Raw genomic sequence first — 22,252 nt, 5'->3', positions numbered from 1 at the left:
CCATTTGGAAAAAAGCGGTATAAAGGAAAAAACAACAACATGGTGATAAACACATCTTGATGACATCAAGTTCTGATTTTTTTCCATACATCCAAATGGGTGGAATTTCCCTTTAAGTATGCTACATTGGTTATGTTTCTGATTTACATTATATCTGATGCCTTTAAATAATCAGTATCTATAGTTCACATTTTAATACTAATTTGCACCAAACACCAATAAAGGCCTACATCAATACTACCAAAAATGGTTCAGCACAAATATGAAAATCTGTAATTAAAGTAAAGACATTTGCAGTAAACTCACTTTTGATGTAAGCACACCAAGATTCCAAAAACTGCACTAAAAGTTATCTTCTCTACTGGGCAGAACAATAGAAACTAATAATTGGACGTGTCACAGGTGTGTTCAATATCATGTTTTATATCATGATTGTGTTATACCCCAATTAGTCCCAAACCTTGTAGCTTCAAAAGGTTCTGTTATTCTATATAAGTTAAGTTATTCAGAGACTGTGCAGTTGTATCACCTGTTCACATAGACCAATTGGGGACACACACACACACTATACTTTAGTGTATGTGTGACACTCATGCCAGATTGGGGACATCTTAGTGGTAGTTTTTGAGGCAGGGAGGAGAGGTCAGCATTATCCGGCTGTCAATTATACTTTTGAATGTATGTACTGTACATGGACATTTGCTAAACATGTTTTCTCATCGCAATAGTTCATCGAATTGAACTTGAATTGGAAATTGAGTGTACACGAGTGTGTTCACTTATGCCTGTTTGGGGACATTTTAATGGGGGAGGGGTTGAAATACAACTAGTAGCAAAGAAAAAACATTTCTGTTGCACTTCACATCATCAAGTTGTGTTTCAACACTGTAATGATTTCTTTTGTTCATACATCTATATGGTTCCCCCCACAGAAGGGGAAACTGTTTTCTTTCCACACATCTAAGATATATTAATGACAGTAAAATATTGAAATGGGTGGAATTCCCCTTTAAGTATGCTACATTGGTTAGGTTTCTGATTTACATTATATCTGATGCCTTTAAATAATCAGTATCTATAGTTCACATTTTAATACCAATTTGCACCAAACACCAATAAAGGCATCAATACTAACAAAAATGGTTCAGCACAAATATGATGCAAATCTGTAATTAAAATCAAGACATTTGCAGTAAACTCACTTTTGATGCATGCACACCGAGATTCCAAAAACTGCACTAAAAGTTATCTTCTCTACTAGCCAGAACTAGAAACTAATAATTGACTGACTACTTGCCAGCCCATAGAGTCCCATGTAAACAGAGGCATTTTGAGTAGCCCAATGTTTTATGTTAGAAATGTCTTAAGTCATAATGAACAGTATAACTAACAGAACATGATTGAAATAACTTTCAAATAACTAAAGCTATAATATATTTTATTTCAATTGAATTATTCTAGTGTTGAATCTAGCTCAGGCCTACTAGTCTTCTAGGCAAGCTAGCTAAGCTAGCCAATGGCAAACACATAGCTTGGAAACACTAGAGCCAATAATCCATTAAATCCATCTAGTAAAAATGTATTGCATAAACATGATATTATGCTCTATTATCTTACAATGACTAATCAGAAAATTTAAGAAGCTATTGTCACTTACCAAAGTTATCATCTTCTGTAGCCTCTATAGTAAGCACACTGATGCACTGTGCTCCTCCGTGGGAAGGCACCAAAATGAGTGCAGGTGTGTTGAATTGGTTCCAATTGGGGACACAAGCAGAGGGGGATGGGTGATATTAACACACAGTTGTATCACCTGTTCACATAGACCAATTGGGGACACACACACACAATACTTTAGTGTATGTGTGACACTCATGCCAGATTGGGGACATCTTAGTGGTAGTTTCTGAGGCAGGGAGGAGAGGTCAGCATTATCCGGCTGTCAATTGTACTTTTGAATGTATGTACTGTACATGGACATTTGCTAAACATGTTTTCTCATCCAAATAAAGCCCTTTGAATTGATCTTGAATTGGAAATTCAGTGTACACGAGTGTGTTCACTTATGCCTGTTTGGGGACATTTTAATGGGGGAGGGGTTGAAGTGTCACTTATAGTTATTGTAGGCTACAAGGAAAAGCAAATTAGGCTTATGGGTAGAATACAACTAGTAGCAAAGAAAAACAAATCTGTGGCACTTCTCCAAAGCTTTTGGATCATGGCAGTCTCAACTGCTTTTTTTTACCCACGATTTTGTAACCCATTCACCCAGTGCCAATTGCCTAATGTGATCCTGGGCTCTGCACTCACTCTGCCAACCTGGGGAGGCAGCGGACTGACCTCCTGCTTCCTTCAATGCATGAGGAGTCCAAGCTGCCTTCTTTTCACCTGACACATAGTGCGTGGAAGGAACACATTATTCCAACCAGTTCCTGTCCCCTCCATCAGGCGCCGGCTTTCCAGGGGGAGGCAGTTTAGAGCCCAAGATTACTGCATGTTTTTGTGAGGGTATCTACCCTAGGGGACACGGGGAGAACATGCAAACTCCACACAGAAAGGCCCAGCTCCACATGGGTCACATTGTGACTCATTGGAGCTTGTAGATCTGATCTGATCTGGCACAGATCAGATTCAGGCCACATTCAGTCTGCCAGTGTAAACCTGGCCTTAGAAAGTCAGACCAGAGATACACTATGCACCTGCTTCAGAAAGGCACGGCCCTAACTGAGCCCTCCTGGGATGGCCTGGTCAAAGACCGTCTTCACACTGCAGTCACATTCAGTCAAATCCGATTCAGATCGGATTTCTTGCTCATGTGGCCCATACATACACACTACCGCTTGCAAGTGACCCAGATCGGATCTGTGCATTCAGACTATTTTTAACAACTCCCCTCCAAGCTACACTATCTGCTTTGGTTGCCGTGGTAACCAACAACAATTGGAGATTATCTACCATTCCGTAAATGGCATTAATAGTTTCCATATATTTAGTCTTTTTGAGATGTTCATTTGTACAGAGGTATCGCATCCCCCAAAGTGACAGAAGCACTGGCGTCTGACGTCGATCATTTCACATGCTCCTTACATTTACCCCCCACTCCCTTCCGAATTCCAATACAATATAGCATACCTTTTTCATAACGAGTCAAATAAGAACTGTGTTCTAAAAATAAACAAATGACGGTATCCCAGCGGTTTGACTTGCATGGATATAAGGGATTTACTGACTGAGAGAAGACGCTGATGTTATATGTTATATTACACTGCTGAATTATTAATATTTTCGCTATAAACAGACGGTATCATAATGACTGACTGCGACTGACTGACTGACTGACTGACTGTTGTAACATATAGGCTACAGAGACACCTCCCTGACGATATCGCTTGGACAGTTTAATTATGTTTAGACCAAAATTCTTATACTAGACGATTTAGCCCTCAATTAAACTTCTGCGACACAGTACGGACCAAGAGAGTGGCACGGTGGCACCAGGGACGTGCAGAGAGTGTTATAGTGGGGCAGGGGCCACTGCAGATCTAGAAGCTCTCAACGCATTGGGCTGACACGTGTTGACGGTTTGCAGAAAAACTATTTACGGGGCACAACCCAACAGGACTGGAATTTGCATTTCTTTCACCATATATCCTGCATTCGTGGTCTGGAAAGGGCAGGTGTTTTACAAACGGGAAAAGGGGTAGCTTGGGGCTGAAGCCCCCTTTAGTGTATGTGTGCACGTCCCTGAGTGGCGTTATATATTATTATTTAATCGTAGCCTATGTTTAATTGTTTCTCCCTTTTTTTCTTTCTTGCTTTCATTTAGTTATTTTAGGCTAAACACAGACTGGAAATGAAAAGAGTCGCGCTGTCACGTGGTGTCTGGATCGCGCTGCGAGTGACGTTTTGACAGTTTGATATACGACCTGGGTCACTTCATGTGGCTGTGACAATCAGACTGCGGTCATATCGGCTCAGATCCGATCTATATCCGATCTCAGACTACCTCCTGAAGTGACCCAGGACACTTTTGAAAAAATCGGATTCCATGTGACCTGTGTGCATTCAGACTGATTTAAGCAAATCAGATTTTTTTCTTGAAATGACACAGATCGGAAATGGCAACTTCACATGCAGTTATTTATCCAATGTCATGCATCTCTCTCTCTCTCTCTCTCTCTCTCTCTCTCTCTCTCTCTCTCTAGACATTTTTTTAACAATCCGTTCCAACTCTCCTTCCATATTCGAGGTAGGCCAAGTCCAATGGCGCTGGTCTCGATTTTTCCGGACACCGTTAACTCCCAAAGGTCACGGAAAAGACTGGAGGTCACCAAAAAAAATGTTTTCTTTCAAAACGACAAGAATGTTTTCCCACTTGGTTTTTCGCGCAGAATCCAACGGTGCCACTCCCGTCGCTCTCCGAGGTCGGCAAAAGGTTCAAAATGGCCGCCAAATTTGGCTAAAAGGCCATAAAAGGCCCCTAAAACGACATATTGGCTATTATTAAAAGACAACAGAAGATACACATCCCCAGTTGGTTTTCCGCCCCGATTCCAACGGTGGTGCTCCCATCGCTCTCCGACATTGGGAATATGCTAACGCTAACCCTATAATGGCTAGGGTTAGGCTAGGGTTAGGGTTAGGCTCCCAGAAACGTGTTGGTGAAACGGAGACCAGATTCCGACTCAGCTCATCAAGCTGAACGCGGCGATATGTGTGTCCCCGCTGACTGCCTCATGGTTCTCTCGGTACTGCCACCCATTTATTTCAACCTTTTCCAATGATCAACGCGCGATTACTCGGGAACACAAGGGTGTTGAGCAAAGTTATTCACATGACTGCGTTCGGCTCTCCGAGACCTACACGGCGATGTGTTCGCTGTTCTCGTACGACACTTGGAAGTTTGAGAATCTGACAAGCAGGAGGGTATTAGAGGTCTAACTCCTAACACCATCTTGAAGGCCCAACTCAGAAAACCTAATCTGAGAACCACAAGATCAACATTCTCATCCTAATTGTATAGCCTCAAACCATAATGTGCACTGAATTCCATGTTCATTTAAAGTTAACTCAGAGCAAAATCTAGACTGAACATTTGACAATGACAGTTTAGTGGGGAGAAGGGTGCATATTTGAGTGTATGTATGTTTGCTCATAACCACTTTGGGGACATTTTAGTGGTAGTCTGGCCGTTATTATCTGACTTTCAATTGTACGTATACACTTTGTTTGGATGATATATAATTCCACTTAAGCTTTGGCAATGTAAACATAGGTTTTGTCATGCCAATAAAGCCATTTGAGTTCAAATTTAATTGAAAATTACGTGAACCGGAGTGTGCTCACTTATTCCAATTTGGGGACATTTCAGGTGGCTCTGACATGTTTAAGACTCATATGGCTGGTTAAGATTCACCTGGGGGTTTCATGTGTGGTCAGGGTTAGGATATGGTTTGAAGTAGGGTGTCAAGCTATTGTGTGCCGGACTGTTGGTACTATGTCGGACCAAATGATATGCACTTGGGAGTGGGGTCAATGACCCTGGATGATCACTGACTCTTTATCCTTCTGACTCGTAAGGATACCTCAGAATGTTTGATGTAATCACTTCAATCAATGGCGGATGTAGGGATTGGTCTGACTTTGTAGTCAAAGAGGGCAGGGAGCTCTACTACAATTAGCCCTTCGCTATGCCCCTCCTAAACCCGTGCTTGCCCAATGCCACGTTTAGCGACAGGTTACTAAGGCGGGTGCCTTGGCAAGCTGCCATGGCGGCGTGCAGCAATAGCACCCAGCTGCAGACTAACCTGCCTCAAACGCACGTCTAGGAAGAAAACAATAGCCTATACTAAAGTCAGATTAACATACAGTACACAAGTGTTACCAGTTATATTTTCTCATGAAGTGCTCCTAAATTATTCCTGTGGGTTTGTGTAGGTCAGTGCAATCCGTTCTGTTTTTGTTTCAGTGTTTGTGACACGGAAGCGAGTGGGTGGGACGTTCGCGAACGAATCGAGTCTTTTGAACGGCTCTTTGAAATGAACGATATGATTCGGTTCACAGTAAGGAGCCGTTCCTTTCTAATGAACAGTGTTGGGAAAAGTAATACATTTCTTTACTTAGGTAAACATATCTGCAATCAAGTTTGGAATGTTATTAATGTACTTGAGTAAAAGTAAAATAGTATTGGTATCAAAATGTACTTAAAGTAGCCTACCAATATTAGAACGTAGGCCTACTCATTATGCAGAATGTCCTGTTTCACAGGTTTTCCAATGAGTAAAATGTAGAAAAATCATTTGCAAATAGCTGATCTACAAGCTCACAATGCATTGCAACGTGACACATTGTGAGCTTGTAGATCACCTATTTTCAAATGCCAGAAATGTATCCAATGGCAAAAATGTATAGGCCTATTTGGGTGGAAGTGATTTACAATCATAATCAAAATCTACAAAGTAACCAGTAACTAAAATGAGGCAGTCTTTTGAACGGCTCTTTGAAAGGAACGGATCTCAGAGATCCGGTTCACTTCAGAGAACCATAAATCCCATCTCTATCTAGCAGCCAGACTCGCGGTACAGCGATGCGCGCCGCCATGGCAGCTTGCTAAGTCAGCTGCGTTAGTAACCTGTTGCTAACTTGGCATTGGACAAGGACGGCTTTAGGAGGGGCATAGCGAAGGGCTAATTAGCCGGCCACATCCCACCTATGAGCAGCACTGATCAGTTGGAGTGAGTTCTTGGTTCCCTGTCTTGTCTCTTTCCTGCCTGTTTCTTGTCACCTTACCTCGCTGGTGTTCTGTTCTGTACTAGTCAGTCTTCTCCAGCCCCTCTCCACCATGCCCTAGCCCCCAGCCCCTGGATCCTTGTTCTATTCCAATTGTTTTGACCTGGCCCCTCTGCTGTATCCCCTCCTGTTTGTTGTTTTTTAGGGCGTCTGTGGATTGTGTTGATTTGATTTTCAGTTCACCTGTGTCCCGTTATCTTGTGCCTATTTAAGTCCTGTGTTTGGTTGTGTTCTTTGTTGGATTATTGTCGTGTGTTTAGTCCTAGTCGGTTTTTGTCTGTTCTCCTTTGAACCTTTGCTTAATAAAGGATTTCCTTTTTCTTTGAACTTCCTTGCATTTGGGTCCTACTTGGAAACCACATCCTGACAGAAACGACCAACCTACAGGCTTGTATAGTTGCTCTACCAGAGCTCGAAAGTCAACCACTCCACGGAACTAATGTGTAACATGGCCATGTGCCTTGTCATAATTATGTGATCCATGGTTATTAGAGCCTGTTGGTTTTGAGATAGTTTGATAGGATTATGACTGTGTTGTAATGCTGCATGATAGATGTGAGATCATGCCCAAATCTCTTCTTTCTTCTGGCCCCAAAATTATGGAATGCACTTCCCATTGCAATAAGAACTGCAGATTCACTCCCAATCTTAGCTCATAGCAGTTGTCCTAGCATTGACCTCCTACAGGCGTATGCAAAGGCTCAACTTATGCATTTCTTATAGCATTTTTATTTAATAGCAGATTATGTAAACATATATCATTTCATGTAAACTTAGCACTATATAGTATAATATAGATTTCCTACTGTTAGGTTCTTAACTTATGTATGATTATGATGACTATTGTTGTGTGTATAATATGATGTATTGCCCCAGCATTCATAAAGAGCATCTGCTAAATGCCTACACAGCTGGGCCCAATTTACTGGCAAATGTAACAAAAACAGTTTGCTGGCGCATATATGCTGTAAAGATTGCCGAGCGGGCAAGGCAGCAAATCAATGGAGTCCAGTCCAGTGGCGACCTTCAATCATGTTTATTTCCTTTTTTTACAAACTTTTTTCAACTTTTTCTGACAGTCTCCTCTGTACCTGTCATCTCATCAGAAGCACACAGACTGACTCCTTTTTATATGGTGGGCCCCTAGTCCCTAACTGGCCCATACCATTTCCCAGGTATCCAATACATTCACCCCCCCCATAAAACACAATACAAATGTACCTAAAACACTAGCACCGGGATATGCTCCTTTAATTCATATTTCTAGTTACCGCTATGCCCACTAATATATATACACCCACCATACATTAGTAAATGCATTAGAATCATTCTCAATCTCCCCTCTATCCACTTCCCACTTGGCTTCACCCTCCCAGGACTATAAATAGGGTGCATGTTCCCGGAGGGAACTCTTTTGCCCGAACACCACCCTGGGAGGAGGAGAACAGACAAAGGTAAGTTTACACATCACAGCTTGCCATTCTACTTGTCAATTCAAAGTATACTACTACTGTTGACTCCCAGAACTAATGTGCTTTATCTTTTCATTTGTAGGTGTACAATGGGACCAGCAAGTCTACACATTCAGAGTGAAATCCACATACAGTTCACCAAACATCTCAAACCCCCCCTGACCTTCATTAAATGCCTTTGTTACATTCTGTGTCTTTCTTAAACCATTACAATACCTATGCAGAACTGTGTTCGAATATGAATTAGTTTTAGTAACGGCGCCCCGTCATTACATATGCTTTCCCTGATTTTGATTTATTTTGATTTAGTTTGAGCTGAGAATTATATTTGTACAAGGATGAAGTATCCACAAAGAACTACAACTAGCTCTGCAAGTGTATTATGAAAAATGTCCCCAAAAGTTGGTGGCTAGCTAATTCAATGTAAATATTGCTATTGTTAGTTTGTAATGCTAACAGTAACTCCAGATTGTCTAGTCTACAATTGTTATTAGATGCAATAATCAGCTAGTGACACAGGATGAGGACAACAACATAATATGGTAATGTACAGGGAAGTACAAGCATCCAAAGAGCTAACAATGCTACAATTAGCTGTGTAAGTGTGAAAAAATGTCCCCAAAAGTCACCCGGAAGTAAACCGGAAATCATCATGTAGTTGCAATATTTCACACTTTCAGTAGGGGGCAATGTAGAGCACACACTCCTTCGGTGGGGGGGAGTGGGGGGTGGTGGTGTTATACGCACATAACATACACAAATCCTCAAAAATGGTCACATTTGGGGACATTCGTAATTTTAAGAGAGAAGCCCTTTTAGAGCATGTAGAACAAGAATATAATGAAATTTAAGGATTTCCAATCGGGGACGGTACATTTTGTCCCCGATTGTCAAGCTGTCCCCTATCAACTGGTGTGTATCCTGATAGATGTCCCCAAAAGTAGCCTAGGTAAACGCACACACACACACACACACACACACACCTTCATACAGTGTTATATTGCGACCGTTGCAAGTTTAGTATGTGAACGGTCACAGCTTGTCCGTATGTATGTATCTCTGTCACGCCGGACACTGTAGTTCTATGGGTTTGTCACTCTGACATCATGCTCTGATGTCACTGTGATGTCAGGGGAACCAATGGGTTTGCCGCTCTGACATCACACTCTGGCTTCACTGTGATGTCGTACTAACATAATCCCTTTTATGCCCAATATATGGAGGCTACATTGGCCACGGCCACATACCACACTAACGGCTGGTTCTACAGACAGGGATCTCCATTCATGGGCATAAAAGGGTATGATGTCATAGACATCATAGGACTTTCACATAACGAATAACTGAGTAATCATGTTTGGGGTCTCACAGCACATTTCCATATACAGTACATGGATCTCCATATATGGTACCAAGGGTCTCCATATATGGGTAACTGGTCCGATATACATCACTGGCCAGATGGCCAAGAATTGGCCATATATTTGATATACCGTATACTGTTATAAGTATATACTGATGAATCTTTTCTAGCAAAATTTAACTCATTTAGTGCTCCTGAAATTAACGGATTATAAAGTCCACGATGCCACCTTCAGGCTCCCATTCACTCCCGTTATCTTATTTTGAAGGCCAGAAGTCCACAACGTAAACACTTCCGGTCTGACGTCATCGCGTCCTGCGCCGGAACCGATCGTTGTTGCGACCGTAGGTCGCACTTACTACAGAAAGCTGCTCGAGGTGTCCGTCTGTCCGTCCGTCCGTCCGTCCGTCCGTCACACACGTCACACGTCACACTTTTGCCCTGCTCATATCTCCGCAACCGTTGCCCCGATCCATGCCAGATTTTGCACACACACTCCTTACCTGCCAAACTACAACCTCCAAGGACCCCCGGAGCTCCAGGGACCCCCAGCTCCCTCGGGGACCCCCAAGTGTAAAAAATGAGCACATGTGCAAAAATTACCAAATGACCACCCCAACGGGGCTGCTCACGGGGCATTCCCGGGGACCACCCACTCCTGGTGCTCCAGAACGGATGCAAAAGTGGTGGCGCCCCCAGTGGAGGACCCCCTGCCACTGCAGCTCACATAAAATGCCGTAACTCGGGCTAGGAGCGACCGGGAGAGCCGGGGCCGGTACCTATTCGTCCGCCTTGGCGCCGCGGAGACCCCACCCCTCATTTCTCACATGGCCCTCTAGCGCCACCATGAGGCCGATTCAGATTTTGCCCTAAAATCACGAAAATCACTACACAGTATGTCTACACTCATGTCAACAACATGGATCAGGAAGATTTTGGAAAAACACATTTTTGCTCTATTTGTGGAGATAAGTGACCTACGGTCGCTTATCTCCCGATTAGGGAGTCTTACTGGTTTACGTGGTGTCATGGCGGATCGGCTCGGAGCTTTTCTCCATGTGCTTTATAAGATAGCATCTGCCTCCATCTTCGCTTCTAAAGTGTAGTTTTGAGATAATGGACATTAAAGATGAGATCCCCCGTCCACCTCAATGTTATGGGATGACTATTTTGTGCTCGTGGAGCCGTGATGATGAGAAATCAGCGACGGATTTCGGCTCCGGACCTCCGGCCATTGTACTCGGTAATATATCCGCCGTTACAGTAATATATTACTTTTCACGAGTATACTCGGGATTGGCACCATGTGATACTCGAGTATTTTTCACGAGTCTTCTCGGGATTGGCACTATATGAGTTAACATGGGAGTGGACGGGAACCTGTTTTTTTTTTAATCACGCCTACTTCCTGTTGGAAACCGGATCCAGTTCTTTTACAGCAGATGCGCACCTTTGCGATTATTAATTAAATTAAATGAGAAAATAACTTGTCAAACTCGTCAGGGGCAGTTTTATACAGTAGATCAGCTATAACTCGTCAAACTCGTCATATAGCAGTCAATGAGTAAAAATACCTCACATATATGAGTACCAGATCCCAAGCTTGTTTTATTCTCTCCTATCATTCAGACCTGAAGGAGCTGGACAACATTCGAAAGGCTCTGTCCTTTGACCAGCGCGGGGAGGAGACCCGCAAGATGCATCCCCTCGCCACCTCTGCCTCCGTCTCCGCCATCCTCGGGGACAGGGGAGGACACGTTGGGGGGGCGGAAGACACAAGAGCACACATGGAGGGAGGAGGCGGAGGAGGGACAGAGGACGAGAAAGGGAGGGAGAACGGGGAGGTGAAAGGCAACGGCGCTCTGGAAGCCAAGAGGATGAACCTGGACGACTTTTTGTTCATCAAAGTCCTGGGAAAAGGCAGCTTTGGAAAGGTAAGTCTCTTCTCTTCTCTTCTCTTCTCTTCTCTTCTCATTTCCCTATTTCTCTCCCCCTGCTGTTTTTCCACCCTGTCTTCCTATCCTCTTTTTTCTTTCTACTCACCATCCTTCTTTCTTTCTTTTCTTCCTTCCTAACTTGCATATCTTTCTCTCTTCCATCCCTTTCTATTTCTTTACCTTCCTTCCTTTCATTCTTCTGTCAATAACTTTGTTCACTCTATTACCAATACCTACCCCTCCATCCTTTTGTGTGTGTGCGTGTGCTTCTGTGTGTGCGCGAGGTGTGTGCTAGCTAGTGTGAGAAAGAAATCTAATGCAATGTGTAATCAATCTATATGATCTGATGTATTGTAATGTGTATGATGTGTGTAGGTGATGCTGGCAGAGCTGAAAGGCAGTGATGAGGTGTATGCCGTCAAGGTTTTGAAAAAAGACGTCATTCTACAGGACGACGACGTTGACTGTACACTGACAGAGAAACGCATCCTTGCACTCGCCAGAAAACACCCCTACCTGACACAGCTGTACTGCTGCTTCCAGACCAAGGTAGGACCTAGTATAGAGAGCCCACAAGGTGTCTGTGATTTATCAGCCAGAGCCCTATCCGGGACCATTCAACAGATAAATGTTAATCTCTCTCTGATGTGTACTTTCTCTGATGTGCACAGCAGCACAACGTTGATGCACGCTCTCTGATACCCACTCTAACACAGGGGTGGGCAACTTTGATGTTGGAGATTTTCACACTCACTCCAGATAATTGCATATACTGTCGGGCAGAAACCTCAATTCTGTTTTTTTTTTTTTTGTCTTTTTTTGTAAATTGATGCCCTACTTCGTCATTCTATGTCACACAAAAGTAGAAATAAATAGCAGATCTACAAGCTTCTAGATCTGCTATTTTTAATGGAGATGGATGGATGGATAAGGGGAAAATCAGGGTCGACCAGAGGCGAGACAGCAGTTAAGGTTAGAATTACAGAGAAGTATGAAAAGAAAAAAGTACTGTTGTGTACAACGGGAAAACAAAGCAAAGAAGAATCAACAATACAGAGTAGTGGTAAGTTAAAGCCATACTGTGTAAGTTGCCCAACTAGTGGTCATTAGCCCTATAGCAAACCGCGGTCGCGTCCGCGTCTTTCGTCCGTTTTTCGTACCTTCAGACCCCCGCGTCTGCCTCCACCTCGCTGAGATCTATCTTTTAAGGGGTCCCTTGTTCCTGTGCGTTCAGTAATTCCAGAGATACGGACTCCTTCACCCTGCCTGGTAGGCGAAATTACCTAGAGAAGGGATGGTACAAACGGGCGACAACAAATATGGCTGCCATAGCGACCCCACTTCAAGATGCGCTGTGATTGGCCGGCAGTTGTATAACCCTCGCTGTGATTGGCCGGTAGTGTGATGACGCAATTTTGGCGCGAGATCCGGTCCACGGCAAGGATCTCAGTTTACATATAGAGAAGGCTTTACAGGCTGAAATTCACGGCGCGGATCTTCTAAAACTTTTGTGATTTAATAGTTAGGAGAATTTTAAGATTTGTTTTATAAAAAAAGTTACATAGTACAACTTTAAGGTAAAACCTAAAAAAGTATATATATGAAGACTTTATTAGAAGTTTACAGTTTCATGACGGTACAGTTCACTGGTACAAGGTCAACTAAAAGGAGATCCTAGAAAAGCACTTGGCTTATTTAAACAGGAAACCATTGTCATACAACATTGAATGACAGACTGATAGAACACAGTACTATGCAGTAGATATAGTCAGGAAAAAAGGGGGGGAAATACAGTAGGTAAATACAAAGAAGTCAGGGGAGGGTAGGGCTGTAAACTTGTTTTTACAAGTTGCGAACGGCTGCATATCTCCATATGCATATGTCCATATACAGTACATGGATCTCCATATATGGGTACCAGGGGTCTCCATGTATGGGTAACTGGTCCGATATACATCACTGGCCAGATGGCCAGGAATTGGCCAAATAAAGTGTCCATAACAGTCAAAGCTAGTCAGTGCTACATAAGTATCTCACTGTTATGTCAAACACAAGTAATACAACTACAATACTACTTAATAGTACAGAGCAAAACAAGTGTGCAGTGTGACATGCAGTAGAGTACGAGACAACTTGCATGATCCAGGCCATTACAGAGCATGCAGTAAGGATTAAATCAAAGTTACATCATGGTTTGAAAATAGAAGATCTATAAACTCTTGTAGATCGTCTCTTTTCAAATAGCCTAGGTATAAAATAGGGCTAAAGTGGATTAATGTATGTTTTATAATATAATAATTTATATCTGCCAAGTAATTAAAAAAATGTAGTGGAGTAAAAGTAAAAGTATTGGAAATTGCAAATACTCAAGTAAAGTACAAATACCTCAAAATACTTAAAGTTTTACTATGTAACTTTTTTTATAAAACAAATCTTAAAATTGTCCTAACTGTTAAATCGCTAAAGTTTTAGAACACCCACTCCGTTATTTTCAGCTTCTGAAGCCTTCTCTTTATATGTTTTCTATGAGCCGTGAGGGGGGGAGAATTTCGCGCCATGATGACGTAATCTGCATCATCTGTATACGTTGTGTATACGTTGCCCAATCACATCGCCGATCATGCACACATGGTACACTACCGGCCAATCACAGCTTATCTGCCCTGGTCTTGAAGTGGGGTCGCCATATTTGTAGTCGCCGTGTGTCTCTTTACTCAAAAAGTAATCTCGCCTACCAGGCAGGGTGAAGTCGTCCGTTTCTCCGGAATGCCTGAACGCCCAGGAACCAGGGACCCCTCTAAAGATAGCTCTCGGCGTTGTGGAGGCAGACGCGGGGGTGTGAAGGTACGAAAAACGGGCGAAAGACGCGAACGCGACCGCGGTTTGCTATATGGCTACTGACCACTAGTTGAGAATCTTACACAGTATAGCTTTAAATACAGTACTTGAATAAATGTAATTAGTTTACTTAGTTACACCACTGCAAATAATTAGACAGTGACGGTCACACTCACACACATACATAGGCTGACAAAACACACACATCATTTTACCACTAGAGGGCATCATTAGCTCACATGTATAGCCTCCTGGCCTCAACTGTTGTGAGAGGAGACAGAGTCTTGTGCTCTTTGTCTTTAAACCCAGACCCCCCCCCCCCCCCCCCATATAATGAGGATTTTTGCAGGGGGAAAAAATAGGGGGGCTTCCTAAACATACACTTCTGAGAAAGTGTATGTTTTTTTGTTGTTGTTGTTGTTGTTGTTGTTTTTGGTTTGTAATTAAGACCATTTGGATAAATCACTGTAAAACAGATTTATATGATTACTGTAAATTGGACATGCAGTAAAATGCAATCATTCTGTTTTGAATATGTTTATCTTGAAAACAGTGTTTTGGTAAAAATGTGCTGCAAATTGGTTTTGCTGGTTGTGGAGTATGAATGAGAAAAGAGTTCATGGGAAAATGTGGTCATTGAATGCATTTTATGCGAAAACAGTGGGAATTTGATTCACAGTTTGGTCCATAGTCTGTAGACTTCCATTTTGCTGTCTGTGTGAAGTGTTTTGACATGTCGGCAATTAAAAATAATAATAATAATAATAACTCTGTTCCTCAATTCAGAAACAAAACAGGAGCTAACAGAACAGTGAACAGTAATAACAATTTCTGAAGCTATTTGCATTCAAATGTTTGGCCGCGACCCCCCAAATAATCATATTTTAACTTGGGACCCCCCACCCTGAAGAGCACTAAGAGTTGAGGCATTACATTTTGTATAACACGGTTCTAGTGCGAAAATAGCAAATCTACATGCTCACAACGCTTCGCAACGTGAGGCGTTATTTTCACAATTTCTGCCTCTAATATTTGACAATTTGGCCAATGTTTAATTTGTCAATTTAGAGGTATTAAAAAGTCCTTAAATTGTCACTTTGGAAATGTTGCAGATACCTAGCCTAGCAGATACCCTTTATACACTTAAACTTTATGTTGGTTTGTTTACTGTTGAGTGAGAAAACAGTGTTGCACATTAAGTTAATCATCTGGGGACCCCCCCCAAAATAAAATAGGGGTCCCCCTGGGAGTCCCGACCCACAGGTTGAGAACCACTGCTTTACTGTACGTTAACCCTGGCCTCTGTGTTTTCCACTGGCTAACTTGCTGTAAGTAGATGGTGATAGACAAGACGGTCACGCACGCGCGCACATGCGTACGGACATACGCACTCACACACGCGAACACGCGCACACGTAACAGGAAGCTGTGGGTGGTAGTTAGGCTACTGTATGTTTTTGTCTATAGCGTGTTGCATAAGTGTTCCAGTATAGGAAACACATGCACTACTAGTCTGGCTCTGCGTGTGTGTGTGTGTGTGTGTGTGTGTGTGTGTGTGTGTGTGTGTGTGTGTGTGTGTGTGTGTGTGTGTGTGAGACTGCCAGTGGTGGAAAAAGTACTCACATTCTTTGCTTAAGTAAAAGTATCAATACTGCAATGTAGATGTACACTGTTACAAGTAAAAGTCTGGATTCAAAATGTACTCGAGTAAAATTACGAAAGTATTGGCATCAAAATATAATTAAAGTACCAAAAGTAAAAGTACAAAATGTTTGAAAATAGCAGATCTACAAGCTCACAACATGTTGCGATGCGACGCGTTGTGAGCTTGTAGATCAACTATTTTCAAATTTCCTACAGATAAAATAGGGCTACAAGTGATTCATGTATGTTTTAAGATAGATAGATAGATAGATAGATAGATAGATAGATAGATAGATAGATACCTTTATTATCCCAAGGGGGAAATTAGTTTGCCCAGAGGCAGCACAGCAGTATAAGGTTATTTACAAAGTTACAGAGAAGTATGAAAGAAAAAAAAAAAAAAAAAAAAAAACAAGAACAGAGTACAGTAAGTACAGTAAGAGCAAGGTACAACAGGAAAGGGAACGAATAATACATAAAGTGTCTTAAAGCACGACTATCAATATAATACAGTGCCCAAATCAAAGTGACCATAACAGTCAATGCTAGTTAGTGCAACAAGTATCTCTACATCATGTCAAACACAAGCAGAAATACTAAAAAAAAAAACTACTAACACAACCTAATAGTGCAGTGTCCAAAGGTCAGAGCGATAAAAACAACTAGCAAAAGAAAATACAAATAAACAAGAAAGGGGTGATGCGGCAAGACGCACAAAAAAAAAAAACTCCCCCTCCTCCTTAGAGGTCAAAGTCAATGCAGATATAGTTCCAGTAAAGAAAAAAAAGGCTACCGTCGTCCTACATTAGGAAGGTAGTCCTTGTCAATCGACCGTTGTGTGTCTCGTTGTACAGCTTGAGAGCAGCCGGTACAAAAGACTTTCCTAGTCTCTCGCATCTCCGTCCTAGACAAAACGGTCATTTCCTCTCCTACTCCAGGCTCAAGATGGAGTAACTAGTAACTAAAGTTTTCAAATAATTGTAGTGGAGTTAAAGTACAACATTTGGATCCGAGATGGAGTAGAAGTAAAAGTATTGGAAATTGGAAATACTCAAGTAAAGTACAAATACCTCAAAAGTGTTCTTAAATAGAGTACTTAAGTAAATGTACTTAGTTACTTTACATCACTGGTGACTGCGTGGGTGTGTGTGAAGTTAAGTCGTATACAGTACATTTGTGGTTTGATGACTTGCGATAGGGGTAGATGTTGAGTGAATCCTTTGTCTGCCACTGAAGTGTTGCCACGCTCAGATGACCTGCACAGGTGTTAGCTTTAATCTTCTCCTTCAGGCTTTAATCCCAGAACACTTACAAAGCACTAAAGTATGTATTTTAAGTCCATAAGAACCATTGTGAAAAACAATAGGAGTATTATTGAGGTGTTCGCTTTTAATCGTCACCTTTACTGTACTTGCCATGATTTATGTAATACATGTGATTTCTATTTTCTATGGTTAAATGTGACTGCTAAACTCAGAGATTGGAGAGTGTACATCTAATTTGTAAGTAACAAAAAGGGAAAAAGGGGGGAAAAAGGCAGGTATCCAATGCAGTTAACATGACAGATAGACAGTGTCAATGAGGCGCATCAAGATACCCGGTAGGCTCGTCATTAATTGATTTGTGTTTTGAACTGGTCAATGCGTAGGCATGATGTAATACACACAAGGTGTTTTGGTCGTCTGTGCCGCTCATCATTGCTCCAAAATAGAACCATGCTCTGAGAGACACGTCAACAGGTTATGATGTGTCCAGTCTGTCCACTCCACGCCTCCATTGTGGCTACGGCTGTCGTAAACAATTTGATAACGGCAGCTTCTGATGCTTTCAGTGTGTCAGGGCTAGACTTATTAAGACATATTTAACAGGGGGGAAAAACTGCATCACAGAGAGGACAGCAGAAGAGAGGAGGGGAGAGGACATGAGTCAGGAGAAGAGTAGTTGACAGAGAGCATGGGACATTTTGTTTATTTTCACAGAATGTTCTGGAGAGCCCTGCTTTAATGATGGCGTCTCTCAATTTCCCTAAACATAAATGAAAACAAATACACACATGTGCGCGCATACAAACACACACGCACGCGCATACACACAAGCGTGCACAGAGAGGGACAGAGTAAGAGAGAGGAGAGAGAACCAGATTGGTGGATGGACAGAGAGAAATATTATGAGAGAGTGAGAAAAAGGGAAAGTCAAATATTTTCTTAAAATATTTTCATAATAATAGCATTGTCGTTATTTATTTTTCTTTCTTTCTCTGTCTGTGTTTTCCCCTCTCGCGGTGGGCGCACACGCACACACACGCACACGCACACACACACACACACACACACACACACACACACACACACACACACACACACACACACAGCAGAAACAAGTGACTTATATAACTGCTTTGATGGTTATCAGGCCTGATGTGTATTCCATATGCTGTTTGTTCTCTGTAACACAAGCATGTGTACGCACACAGTTACGCACACGAACGCACGCACGCACGCACGCACACACACAAATAATATAATAATTATAAAAATGATGCCTCAACCCAACCTTAACCTAACCACAACCTAACCCTATGCTCAATAGCCCTATCCTTGATGAATTCCTATCCCTAATCCTAACTCTGTCCTGAATCTTTTGGTTGTAACCCTAACTCTAAAACTCTTGTTTAACTTAAAAATCACACTTTCCTGCATGATGACTAGAATATTGGTCTCACACTCTCTCCAACTCTTTAACACATGCGATGTCAAAAACGTCCAGGAAGGATCGTGATGATGATTACCCCCGTGGAAACCCGCGGCCCGTTATCACGTCCAGGGACGTGTTAACTGGTTACCATGGTAACAGATAGACCCTGCGCTGCAGCGGCTGCTAGTGAGCAAAAAAACCTCAATTTCCCCTGATGCCTCGCGAAAGCCACTTCGGCTGACTTCCTTTTCTTCATTGCATTGTATACAACCTCCTGCACAAACTTCAATTTATCTCCACTTCTTTTCCCCTTATGGCTTGTTTTGGACCTGTGGAAATCCCTTACAGCGACATTAATACTTGTCATAATTGTGTACACTTACAGTAAATGTGTTAATTTAAGCCTTAGAGGATAAACATGGACTAGTATTTTACTGTGTATCACCGTTAGTATTGATGATGTTTGAAGCAGAGCGTACCTAGAGTCACCAAACCCACGTTATAATCAACATTAATACATTATCCATGGACAGGTCGCACACACAGTCAGATCCACACACAAAGACAAATTACTGATGTACAAATGCACCTGTAACTCAAAACGCCTCGACCAACACCACTTTTCTCTCACACTGACTGTTGTGAAGGCATGCCCAGACAACCTAACTTCACTGCAGTTCTCTATTCTTCCTTTGAGACTGCACCAGCACCAAGATGACCCCCTGGGTGTCCTTCTTATAGAGAGGTTGGGCATGGTGCATTGGTGCACGCTTATTTGTGTGCACATTGCTACGCACATATTAGTGAATGACAATTTTCTTCTTGGCTTTACTATCTTCGTATTGGTCCCCATAAAGATAGTAGTGCTCAGTACTGTATTTGGCGCACGCACGCACGCACGCACGCACGCACGCACGCACGCACGCACGCACGCACACGCGCACACGCACACGCACACGCACACACACACACACACACACACACACACACACACACACACACACACACACACACACACACACACACACACACCACTGCTCACTCCCTCTTTCTCTCCCTGTCATACAGTACGCACTCAAGAAACACAAATAGGAAGCTTTACTTTGGCCTTCTTGGACCACACTGCACTGACGCCTTATGTAATGGTGGTTCCACTTGGTTTAACAGGCCTAATGTTGACACCAATGTGCTAATGACGTAGCTCGTGTCACCATACCAGTACAACATGTACTTTCCCATACTGCAGGGCATTACGGAAAAGTGCATAAGTACATAAGATGGACCTTGTGTTAACTGGACCTGGCTTTGATTCTGAACCTGGAATCATTCCCCTGTTTAGCATTTCTGTACTTTTTAATAAGACACTGTACTGAGTACTGACCCTTAAGCGGCGTAGTGTAAGGTCTGTGTCTATGGCCTATTATGCATCAAAAGCCAACTTGCAACACAGACAGCAACAACAATATATAGCCTATAAAACGATCAATCAACACAGAGTAACAACAAAATAACAGCCTATAAAGATCGATTAAACTCACCATGTCTGCTAATAAATGCCAAGCTTTTCTTTAAGTCCTACTCGAAAAAGGTTTGCCAAATTGTCCAGTAAATCCACACCAAATCTGTTTATTCTCCTCCTTCAGCCATGTTTTGTTATTTGTGCATTTGTTTGTGAGTTAAATTAGCTTACTGAACTCATCACTTATCAGCTCAGAGTAAACAGAAGAACATGAAAACAAAGGTTTGGTTTGGAGGAAGTGGTTCCCGTTTCTCATTGGACAGTTTTTCCAGGGAAACTTTCCAGGGATGGGATATTTAGACTGTAGGCACTGGGATGCTAGCAACGCCAAAATAAAAGCCTTTGGTTTCTGAGGCAAGCAAGCAATGTCATCAGGGCCAGCTAGAAGGCTCTGCTATCTGAAAGAATACGCCCAGCAGGACAAACTCAAGATCTGATTGGAAAGAAGCTGCAGACAATCTAAACGTCAGCCCCATTCACTTGTATTGTGGCTGGCTACAATGGAGATTCTGAAGGCTCACGGTGGAGATTTCTACCTGGAGACAACACAACAAAATATCTGATTGGTTAAAAAACAAGCTGCGTTTTTAGACCTGCAGGGAGTGGAAGCAGAGACCAGCCTGACTGAGTGAATGAGAGACAATGATGGCAGCGAAATAAATACAATATGTTTGTGGAAAAATAAATTTATATTAAATGTATTTATGATCAACACAATCTACCAAATGTTTTTAATAGTTTCTAGTTCTTCACAAGCCTCTAGGCTTCTTAACTTCTCCTGCAAAATATGAAAAGGTTTCTTGTATTTCAACTATGTGCTAATAAATAAATACAATACAAAAATACAGCGGGTGCTTGGGTTTTTGGGAATGTACAGAGCCTCTGTATCTGCTCTGTACAGACCCTCTGCCAGCACAGGAGTCTCCGTCATGTGCTCCATCCATACAGAGGCTCACATCAAGCATAAATCAGCCTTAAGGCCCCCTTTTCAGCTCTGTGGTGTCAGGACTTGTCTGTCTCTCAGTCAAAGCCTGGTGTTGTACCTGCTGCTTGTATTGACAGTACACGGTTCTGTACTGTATGTTCTCTGCACAATTACAGAAAACTGTTGCAGGGCCAGCAGAGAAAATAGCTGATCCCACAAGCTCACAACGCGTCGCATAGCCACGGTATAAAATAGGGCTGACGTGGTTTATGTGTGTTTTATAATATCATAATTGATATCTGCAAAGTAACTAATAATTCAAGTTTTCAAATAAATGTAGTGGAGTAAAAGTACAATATTTGGATCCGAGATGTAGTGGAGTAGAAGTAAAAAGTATTGGAAATTGGAAATAACTCAAGTAAAGTACAAATACCTCAAAACTGTACTTAAGTACAGTACTTAAGTAAATGCACTTAGTTACTAGTTTACACCACTGGTGTGTACAGACTAGTACAGAGACTATCACTGTACTTTGTATGACCTATGAGGTTCATTGCCTCTCACCCACTTTACCACCCCACCTCCCTCCCTCCCTCCCACCTGATCCTTCTCATTTTCACTCCCATCACTCTCTCACTATCTTCTCTCTCTCTCTCTCTCTCTCTCTCTCTCTCTCTCTCTATCTCTCTCTCTCTCTCTCTCTCTCTCTCTCTCCCCCCCCCCTCTCTCTCTCTCTCTCTCTCTCTCTCTCTCTCCCCCCCCTCTCTCTCTCTCTGTCCTTCCTAATCAGTGGAGGGATCGAGGCCGTGCCCCTATCAGCCTAATTACCACTGAGAAATGTAAATAAGGTTATACAACAGTCGCATGGGCTCCGGCCTCACACACGCTGTCAGAGTGAAAGGCGGGGAATAGGGGATGGAGGGGCTGAAAGGATTAATCAAATATAATCCATTAATTGACATGATATGTATAAAATAATACTTTAGTGATTGAATAGCTGGTTTAGTGATTATCGTGTAAAAAAATGTTCCATGTTATTTATGGTCTACATTTAGTCATATACTGTAGATC

General features: G+C 42.3%; 1 protein-coding gene across 1 annotated transcript in view; it reads left to right on the top strand.

The window, feature by feature from the left end:
- Positions 1–22,252, top strand: part of LOC308297267 (protein kinase C epsilon type-like) — a gene marked incomplete at its 3' end in the record, with an annotated part of 93,105 nt that overhangs the window by 56,726 nt on the left and 14,127 nt on the right. The window contains exons 9-11 of the mRNA XM_080740682.1: positions 11,254–11,558; positions 11,937–12,110; positions 12,233–12,279. Coding sequence (XP_080596808.1) covers positions 11,254–11,558; positions 11,937–12,110; positions 12,233–12,279 — 526 coding nt within the window. The remainder of the gene's footprint in view (positions 1–11,253; positions 11,559–11,936; positions 12,111–12,232; positions 12,280–22,252) is intronic.

Source organism: Nannobrachium achirus, assembly GCF_963921795.1.
Source record: "Nannobrachium achirus genome assembly, chromosome: 13".
In the NCBI taxonomy this organism is placed as follows: domain Eukaryota; kingdom Metazoa; phylum Chordata; class Actinopteri; order Myctophiformes; family Myctophidae; genus Nannobrachium; species Nannobrachium achirus.
This window is presented reverse-complemented; position numbering and strand designations above follow the sequence as displayed.